Genomic DNA, 9,680 nt, shown 5'->3' with positions numbered 1-9,680 from the left:
CATGAATGTTTTGCTCTTCGATCGATGCTGACGCCTGCGCAGAGTCCGAGGCGGCAAACGCGCAGGACCTTTAATTTCGCAGCTGCTGTTCCGATGCACCAGCACCTGCCAGCTGGCGAAAATGCGCGTCCATGTGGCGACAAGCAGTGCAAGCACATGCAATGCACGCGACTTTAACGTACGAGGGTGCTGGTTGAATTGAGGAAGTGGAAGTACCTGGGTGTGCGAGATAAGTTTGACAAGGATGAATGGCGTGCTGGACAAGAGGAAGCACTCGCCTCTTCACCAGGGCGAGGAACAGCTGTCCGACCCTGAGGTGAGTTAGAGAAGTCACGTATGTTTCTCTTTATTTGGATTTTGAAACAGTCTCAGTCGAGTGAAAGCAACCGTAATTTTTTTCTTACAATGGTGTTCTTTTTAGGAGCACATCTTGAAAAAAAAATTACAAATAAAGTCACAGGCTCTTGTGATATTAGGCCAAGAGCTTGATCAGTGTAGAGTGCAGAGGGATAGGTATAAGTTAGTTGCTGAACAGTTGCAAGAGGATCTAGACAGAAGGAAACAAGCCAGCGAAAAGAAAATTATCAATGGCTTTATAAGTCCTGGATTCTCCATACATAAAGATATTCAAGGCAAAAATAAAGGAACTAGTCTAGAAGAGGAAACAAAGTTAGTGGACTTGCTACAAGAAGCCAAAGAGGAAAACAAGTGCCTTCGGTTGCAAGTCAGCACCCTGCGACAGAAGCTCAAAGAGGCTGAAGACGATATCAAAGCCCTGCGTTCAAAAAAGTCTAATGACTTCAGGCTTACCAGTGAAGTGACTCCTGCCTTGCATCAGAGAGAAGAGATGATAGAACAATTGGAGAAATTGAATATCAAGTGTATGCAGTTGAAAGTGGATTTGAAATCAGCACTGGATGAGAAACAAGAATTGGAAATGGAAAGAGATGCTTTCAAGTGTAAAGCTCATCGATTGAATTATGAACTTGCACAGGCACTTCATGCTTCTAAACCTGTAGACATAGATGCTCTGGTCAATGAAAATAGGTAAGTGTGCTTTGTGTATTATGTAATCTTGATATACATTGGTGTACTTATTCATCATGCCTGATTGACAGGTATTTACAAGAAAGACTTCAGCAGTTGTTAGAAGAGAAAGACTTGGCACAGCAATCTGTTCAAAAATACAAGGTATAAAAAATTCATTTTTCGATTTAAAAAATGACAAATAGGACATTCATCTATATGACTTTTTCAGAGTATGTTAGATAGCAAAAGACAAAAGGGAACAATCAAGTTGGGAGGAAAGTCATCGATGGGTTCAGTTATGACCTTCAAACAAGTAGAACAATTGCTTAAGCAAGGACCAAATATTCCAGCACAAAAATCAGTCGATGCATTATCTGAATTGCATAGTGTTTGCACTGCCCTTCTTGAAGCTGTCAATGATAAAAATTTAGCCTTAGCACATCAAAAAAAAGCAAACAAGTAATTTTTACCACTTGGAACAATATCAATATAATGATTCTTGTATATACAATCACCTTTCTAAATTACTTGCATGATTATGGAAAGCAAAGTATTAGATGGCTTTCTAAAATTTCTTTTCATGACAAAATATTCATTATGGTATTTCTTCATAATGTCATTATGCTTTTTGATTTATTAACTTGTACTCTTGCTTTTTTTATTACAGAATTTTAGCTTCAAGAATATGCGAATTAGACAGAACAGTGCAGTCACCAACGAATAGGCTATTAGAAGGCTACTCAAGCGCGGAAGTTGACGTGAAATGTAAGAAAAAGCAAATTATACGTAAACAAAGGACTACATCCATCATAGGCTCACCATAAATTATCATTGTTAATACTTAAAAAATATATGCATGTTTGCAGGTGATTCAACTAGCGTCACATCAGACTTATCTGAGGAGCAATCTGAAAGCAAAACATTTGAAGAGACAACCGCGGATCAAGATACCAAGAGCAAACAATCTGACGAGACAAGTAATACCAGTGCCGAACCTTGCATTAAATCCAAAGACTGTATCGAGTGTTGCTCCATGAAGAGCAATATCGAAGAAAAAATTCAAAGATTACTCGATGAAGAGATAGAAACTGAACAAGAGAAAAGTTTCTTCCGGCCGATACATTATCTAGAAAGGAACGAAAATGAAGTTCAAATTCTGAATTTCAACGAGAGACTCAAACTTCTTCCTGAACATTTAAGAGAGCTTGTACAAAAAAATCTCGACGAGTTGCGTGCGAATGATCGTTGAAGAAAGACGTTTCTCTAACATTATAATTAAACTAGTCTGCGCCATTCCAAAGAATTTTTATACCGATACACTAAGGATTCACACTATCACATATACACAATACACACAAAACACACAATGCGTATCTTACTAATAAAGAACGTTATTTATGGATTGTTAAGCGATCGTACATTCTTTTACTTTCTTTTTATTGCCTTCTACGACAACATTTCTATTTACATTACAAGTTGTCACTTGCTAGAAGTCGTAGAAAAGGAAGAAACAGTAGATATAAATTAAACACATTCGTCTCGTACAAATAACAAGTAAAGAGTTCTATGTACACATAATTGTTACAACGCGAAGTCATCGCAGATTTGACTTGATCCAGTCGAGGTACTCTGAGACGCGAGTGTAAACGCCAGGATAGCCGGGTTCACCGCACTTGTTGCCAAACGATACAATGCCGATTTGCATCCAGCGATTTTCCACGCGAAGCATCAAGGGACCCCCTGAGTCGCCTTGACACGCGTCTTTACCACCTTGGCTATATCCTGCGCATAGGAAGTTCGAGGTGATCGGTTGGAAATACGCTTGGTTGCAATCGTCGTTGCGCCACACGGGTAGTACTGCTTGACGTTGCACTGTACTTTCCTTGCCACCTGCAATGTATTGCATTTTGGTTACTTATCATTCAATTTAAGTATGAATTATGTGTTCGTTTCGGGCGTCGACAGTATCGACGAAGTTTTTTTTCACAAGGATCATATTTTAAAGTCGTCGTACAGCTATTTTAAGAGTCGTCGTCGACTTACCGTAATAAGTGGTACCCCATCCAACAACCGTGGGCCTGGCACCGGCAAAGGCTTCGCCCTTATGTCGCGATTGTGGTAGGCAAATCGGTATAGCGTACGGCGTTCTCCTGACAGGACGGTCAAGCTCCAAAATTGCAATGTCGTTGTAAAAGCCGACGCGCGAAAACTTGCTGTGCGCGTGGATCTCTTTGACGTTGTAAGTTTCAGGGATCGACGGCTCGTCATCGTTCTCGAGGTCAATGTCGCCGAGTCTAACTGTAAACTGCCTTGCAAGGAATCTATAAAGAAACGAGCAAACGTTAACGGTGATTGCAAGGAAAATGGGTACTTTCCAATCCTAATTTTCCTAGGAAATCATTACGACCGCAGGTCAGTCGAACGATATGACGCAGCGCGGAGGAAAAGCTTTCCGACAGGGGGCTGTCTCGTTGGTCAATGATAAGCTTCACACTCACGGGCGTTGCCGCTGGTCTCTGGTACAGTGAGCAGCGGTGAGAATGTGCCGACTACCAATCAGCGAGCCACCGCACCAGAACTCAGTGCGCCTCGCGCCATGGAGGAATATCGCAGCCATCCATGGCCAGCGACCTGGCAGTGCCTCCTCGCCACCTACGACTCGGTACTTGCCCGCGTTCCTCACTCCACACTCTGCGCATACGAAGATAGTTACGGTCTTTTTTCTTCTTCATCTTCTTTCAAGAGAGAGCGAGAGAGAGAGAGAGAGAGAGAGAGAGATAGAACGATTTAAAAAGTGAAATCAAGACGTCATACCATCATCGTCGATGAAATTGTTGTCGATCGACTCGAAGCCACTGCCAGTCGAGTTGTTGCCGAGCAAATCGGTTGGATCTGGCTTTGTCGGTCTTCGCGTTGTCGTCGTTGGTACCGGGAATAACGGAATAGGTCTTGGGGTTGGTTTAGTCGTTGCGCTGAAAATCATCGTCGATTTCTCACTTTTGGTCGTTTTGCATTTTTCACGATGATTCACGTTTATTAAGAAGAATACAAAAGATACGATAGGGTCATCCAGCGACTAACTGAATGCGCAAATTCACAGCAAAGCGATCGATCAGATACCTGAGTGCCGGTGGTGGCGGCGGCGGAGGCGGCGACACATTCGGAATCACGATCTTCTCGACGGGACAGCAAACTCCAGGTACAAACAAGCTCTTGAAGCAAATGGATTTTTTCAGCTTGGTCAAGTCCAATAGCAGTTGCGGACAGTTGCTCAAGTCTTGACACTTTCCCGGGCCGTCGTCAGCGGTGGTACAGCTGGGCGGCGCTTCGTTGCTGACTTTGGGATCGCGGTCCAGCACCTCGACGACGTTGCTCGACGCCTCGGAAAGAGCGATCTCGCTCGCGGTTTCCGGCAGTTCGGTCGTCGTCGTCATCGTCGTCGCTGTCGTCGTGGTGGCCGTTCCGGTGGCTGATGCCGCCATGATCGGCACCGACGGGAAGGCGGCGGGCGTGGTTTGCAGCGGAAGAGACGCCAACGCGAGCGGCACCGGCGGCGGCACCAGCGGCGGCACCAGCGGCGGCGAGCTAACCGGTCTGCGGAGAGGAATCGGTGATGACCTCGCGCGAAGCCAAAATCGAGGAGCGACTCACCTCAGCGGCAGCGCGACCCCGCGAACCAGCGGAGCGATGCTGTCGGTGACGTTCCTGCCAAGGATGTTCTTCGAGATGGTGTAGATCGCCGAAGGCAGCTCCTTCGGCGGATCCGACGACTCGACGCCCCTGGTCATGTTCACGATGAAGCTGCCGACCGTGTTCAAAGCGCCCAGAGTCTCGGTGATGGCAGCCAGCGGGTCGCTTCGTTCGGCTGGCGGTGGACTCTCCTGCACTCGAACCAGCTGCAAGTGCGGACGCGGCGGCCGAGTGTCCCGACGAAGCAGTGGTCCCGAGCGAATCGGGATTTCCGACTCGGACCAGCGACGTATCGGCCCGTACGACGACATCTGCACGTAAGGCGAGGGCGGTGGCGGTGCTGGTGGGCCATAGCCGAACGGCCCCGATGCTGCTTTTCAGAAACAACAGCGAGGCATTAGGTTGGCCCGAGGTCGGCGTCGCGATTGCACGTCGACTTTCGGTTCGCTCGAACTACCGGCGGACGCTTTGTCCAGGTGTCCAACCGAGCAGGCCGAAAGCGCGGCCGCGCGCGTGCAATCGCGACGAGGCGGCGTTCATTTGGAAACTCACGCTGGCTACGGATTTGCACAAGTTCCTCGGTGTACGCGGAGCCGGCAGCGGTCAAGCTCGGCACCAAGCACAGCCCTGCAACAAGCGATCGAAACCGTCAAGTCAAGTGCTGGTGAAAGCAGCGCGTTGCAAACGCGAGAGCGTCCGAGCAAAAGGACAATGCGCTATTCGTCGTCGCTCGACGCGCAGTGAAAACCCATCGGTTATGATAGATTAGAAACCCATTAATCCGCAGTCACTCGCGGCTAATACGAGACTTTCTTGCGGACTGCCCAAAGTGCGCTTGAAAAATCGACGCGAGAGAAAGGCTTTCACTTTTTCGAATCGAAAGGTGGATGCAGCATGAAAAACGGCCGATTGGCGCGAGGGGGAAGGATGTGCAATGCAAAATTTCTCCTTGCTTATGACATTACGAGCTTTTTTGTTCAACCGCTCTGAATTGATGCTCACCAGCTCTGCTTTCTATGCGTCGAAGCTACGCAAACCAGTTTTCAAGTTCCTCGAGTGTTTTACATGAAAAGACGCTACTTCGATGCGGTTCTTCGGATCGAATTTACAAGTGAACGATGCGCTCGTTAAGCCAGACAGCGCAAAGTAGTCTAGGTGAGCATTGTATCAAACGAATATTGAACTTCTTATAAATGTACGTATCCGTTCGTCAGGCCGCGATAACGCCTGCTTTTCGACATTGCCAGACAAAATAAGAGCAATGACTTTACATCCGAAGTGCCAAGGTATAGCGACATAGTGATTTGGTGACTCGAACGTTGCGTTTGACTGGCGCGTTGCGAAACCGTTCTTTTTTTTTATCTATGTAATTGACGTTTTTAGATTTGGGTCGCGCGGCCAATAAAAGTAAAATTTATCAAAGCTGCTGATAAGGCGACTGCTTTCGAAAAAGCAATGAATTATTTAGCCGGCAAGAAACTACCTGTGAAATTCGAACAAAATAAAAATTAGCGACAAGCGGAAAAAGGTGAAACCGACCTTTCAAAACCATCGATTCTCGCAGAGCTTGCGCAACACACAGACATTGACGTAGTAGAAAAGCGTGTCCGGGATCTGGTAAAAACCCCGACGTGAACTCATCGCGGATACCGAACCCCCTTCGGTCACATAAACGGCGGATTGGCTAATGCGGATCAGGGCTTTCCCCTCTCCTTGGAAACGTAAAGACACGGAGTCTGAAGCAGTAAGTTTCTCTAATTTAAATTTTTCGCGCGTAGCGCGCCGCTTTCGTGCGCGCAATGACGAAAGCCGCGCGCGGCCACGGAGCTTATTCCTCCTTCGAGATATCCGCGATCGTAAATAATTCTTTCGAGCTGCTTCTTGCGAACTTGGCTGCCTGCAGTGTTTTCGTTTGTATGCTAGACAACGTGACTTTGGATGACGAATTCGCGGGTTCATTTGGAAAGGAGCACTTTTCCTCTCGTTCGAAGTGAAGCATACGTTTAGTGTTTCACTGGAAAGTTATCGAGGGAGATGTTTTACGAATAATCGAGACACTTTCTATGGAAATCCTGTTAAAAAATATTAAGTTGAATAGTTGTTCCTACTCGAAAAAATACATTCAATGAAATGAACGTCAATATCTAATATACTATCAACAAAATCACTTTATAAGAGGAAGATTCCTCCAACCAAGCAGAATATTCTTATTATGAAGGGATTATTTTTCAAAATGCTTTTAGAGACGAGTTACCTTTCGAAACTCTTCGAAATAAGCTTTCAAAGAATTCTTCATTTACAGAATTTTATTGCGAAGCATTATTGGTTTTTAATTTTAAAAAAGCTCTCAAATGAGAGATGATAAATTCGTCGACGAAAGTTAATTTTTACTCGAATTGCAATTTTCGCAGCTTTCAAATGAACGAAGCGATTCGCAAAGAAGACTGTAAAACATCTTGACAAGCTTAATCTTTAGCAGACGTCGTAAACAGTACTTCCTGCGAACTCGTCTGTTTTTCCAGCTTGTATTTCCCCCAATCAAGCCATCAACCTCGCGAGTCAAACAAAAAAAAAAACAGGCGCCTCGTTCCACTAATCGAAAACAATAAGAAAGAACGGAAAGCGCGCGCGCATTATCTAATCGTTAAATTTCACCTTAGAGCTACGCAGGTGAAAAGCCGTGTCGATAAGATGTCAGCTGGTACATATGAAGTAATCGTCAGCGCGAAGATCCGGACGCGACGACGACAACGACGACGACGGCGACGAATTACGAGAACGGGATTTTTCGGTATGCGAGGCGAGTGAGCGGGTCGGGCGCGAGCGGAGTCGCTTCATCGACGGTGAAAGTCCAAAACCTCAGATGAGAAAGTGTGCCTTTCTTCCTCTCACTGATTCATTGCCAATACGCGCGCGCATACACACACATGTCGAGCAGCAAAATAAAAGTGGCTTAGAAACGATCCCTACAAGAGTCTCATTGTGTTGGGATGATGTACGACGAGATTTGGCATGTGGTTTTATAACTTGACATACTTTTTTAGTACGAGGACGGCAACAGTGCCAGTCGGCGCGCGCGTGCGTACATAGAAACTGTTCGATTTAGCGTTCATTTCAGTAAATGAAATTTTGGGTCGGATTCGTCACGCTCATTAAGGTTGAGCCAATCAATTTCCATTTATTTCTGTCATTTTCGACATTTTTATCGTAACGAGCATTTGATTTTTTTTTTCATTTTTTTGTATTTTCTTACTTTCATTACAGAATGTTATGAAGAAAAAAACGAAAAGTGAAAGTTTTAAATGTCCATTATCAAAAGGCGTAAAACTGAGAATGTCATTTCAATCAGCGAGACAAGTTTGTCAAATAGTGATTTTTCTTTTAAAAAAAGGAGCTTTCCAGCGAGAAGAAAACGAAGCAAACTGCCGATAATCCAAAGCAATTGACGCCACACTTCGAGCTAAAGACAAAAGCTGCGGAAGTGAGTCGAGGCCGAGAGAGAGAGAGAGAGAGAGAGAGAGAGAGATAAAGTGCGCTGACAAAAAGCGTCACAACTACGATGCTTCTCGTGCCACTCGCGCAAGTTTCTCTCCGCACGTCGTCGATCCGTTCTCGGCCAAGTTTTTACGCTTGTCCTGGACCTATGCAAATAACCACGGAGATTTCACCATGTCCACGCGAACGTTGAAAGCGTTTCCTTGTCGTCTATGACATTGACACTGGCGATAGTACGGAGACGCCGTTTTATTTTTATCTCCGTTGCTCTCGTTCCTTCAGTTTTCGGGGCCGTGCGCGACGCCTTTTGCTTTTTATTTCCCCCTCGTCCCCCCTTTGAGAAACCGGTATGCGCCTTTATTTGTGTACACACTTTGATATCTCGGCGGCGTGAAAGCGCGAACTCCTTTACGGCGGAATTCCGCTCTTGCCATTGGCTCGGAAAAACACTGCGCGTCGTTACGCGAAACATTACAAAGTCGCTCTCGTCGCCGGGACCTTTTCCACTGGGCAAGCCCTTCCTATCTTACTTCAACACATCGCGAAGACCCAGTTTTCGTTTCAGCCCGAACGGCGAATCTGGATTTTCGAGCCCGCACGTGCGCGCGCGAGCTCCGAAGCGTCCGAGCGAGCGCCGAGCAAATCTTGCCCCGAAAGTAGAGTTCCTTTGGTATCTCGGACGAGCTCCCCGAAACCGTAGTTAGCCGCATTGGAGACGCGCGCGCAATTTGCGCCCGCAGCAATGGGAAAAATAAAGGAAAACGAAAAAAATAAGGCGGCGATCGTTCCCGATTTCTTTTCTCATTGTTTGCCGCGAGCGCGCACCGCTAACCCAGATCGGTCCGGGACTGCCGCGCGCTCCAGGGCCTCCGCGTCGTCCTCGCAGCATCCTCAGCGCAGCGCCTTGCGGTTCTTTTAATGGATTTCGAGGCTCCATTTTGCTGCTCGCCGCGCTAACGGTATCCTCGCGCCGGCGCGAGAGAAATTGATGCGCTCGCGCGCGATACGCCGCGGAAGATGCAACTGTATTTTACGCGGCGCTGCTCGCTGCTCGCTGCTGGATCCAGCCTTTTGCTGGCGACGCGAATCGAAAAGCTGCCTGCTTTCCGCACGCTTGCAGTCGCGAAGGCGACTTCGCTGCTCGTTGACAGTTGATTCAAACGACCGATAGTTTCGTTTGTTTTTCAAACCGACGGTCAACGAGCAAGCGTTTTGCATCGGAAATTTTATCGATTTCAAATTAAAAATTCAGCTCTCTTAATTTAATAGCTCTTGATGCGAACGGCAAATCTCACCACTTTCACCAGAACAGTTGGTCGCAAATGAGATAAGTAGAATGCACTCACCAATGAAGGCCTGAAAGGACAGCATCGTAGGGCGACTCAGCCAGCAGCGAAACCGACAAAAAGAGATTATTCGATCGAGCGCTCAGACAACACTCGGTATCACGCGGGTTGCCGGTCCGA

At 46.6% G+C, this 9,680-nt stretch overlaps 2 protein-coding genes across 4 annotated transcripts; one reads left to right on the top strand and one right to left on the bottom strand.

Annotated features, from left to right (window-relative positions):
* Window positions 1-97: 97 nt before the first annotated feature.
* LOC131670040 (coiled-coil domain-containing protein 149) lies at window positions 98-2,415 on the top strand. The gene is made up of 6 exons (XM_058945350.1): window positions 98-316; window positions 422-1,047; window positions 1,119-1,191; window positions 1,259-1,488; window positions 1,697-1,794; window positions 1,896-2,415. Exons 1-6 carry the CDS (start codon window positions 245-247, stop codon window positions 2,276-2,278), a joined length of 1,482 nt encoding a protein of 493 aa, XP_058801333.1. The 5' UTR covers window positions 98-244; the 3' UTR covers window positions 2,279-2,415.
* Window positions 2,416-2,560: 145 nt separating this feature from the next.
* LOC131670072 (proclotting enzyme-like) lies at window positions 2,561-9,680 on the bottom strand. Of its 3 annotated transcripts, none has more exons than XM_058945421.1 (8): window positions 9,561-9,680; window positions 5,272-5,346; window positions 4,681-5,089; window positions 4,150-4,623; window positions 3,844-4,025; window positions 3,528-3,720; window positions 3,073-3,350; window positions 2,561-2,919 (listed from the first exon to the last, which is right to left on the bottom strand). In XM_058945421.1, exons 1-8 carry the CDS (start codon window positions 9,583-9,585, stop codon window positions 2,624-2,626), a joined length of 1,932 nt encoding a protein of 643 aa, XP_058801404.1. In that variant the 5' UTR covers window positions 9,586-9,680; the 3' UTR covers window positions 2,561-2,623. The 3 variants fall into 3 exon arrangements, with proteins under 3 accessions (XP_058801404.1, XP_058801405.1, XP_058801406.1); XM_058945422.1 differs by having other exon boundaries at window positions 3,844-4,001; XM_058945423.1 differs by having other exon boundaries at window positions 3,844-4,001; window positions 4,168-4,623.

Source organism: Phymastichus coffea, unplaced genomic scaffold (genome assembly GCF_024137745.1).
Source record: "Phymastichus coffea isolate CEN01 unplaced genomic scaffold, Cenicafe_Pcof_1.1 PCOF00099, whole genome shotgun sequence".
NCBI classification, from domain to species: Eukaryota; Metazoa; Arthropoda; class Insecta; order Hymenoptera; family Eulophidae; genus Phymastichus; species Phymastichus coffea.
Note: the sequence above shows the minus strand (reverse complement) of the source record. Positions and strands in the feature narration are given on the sequence as shown.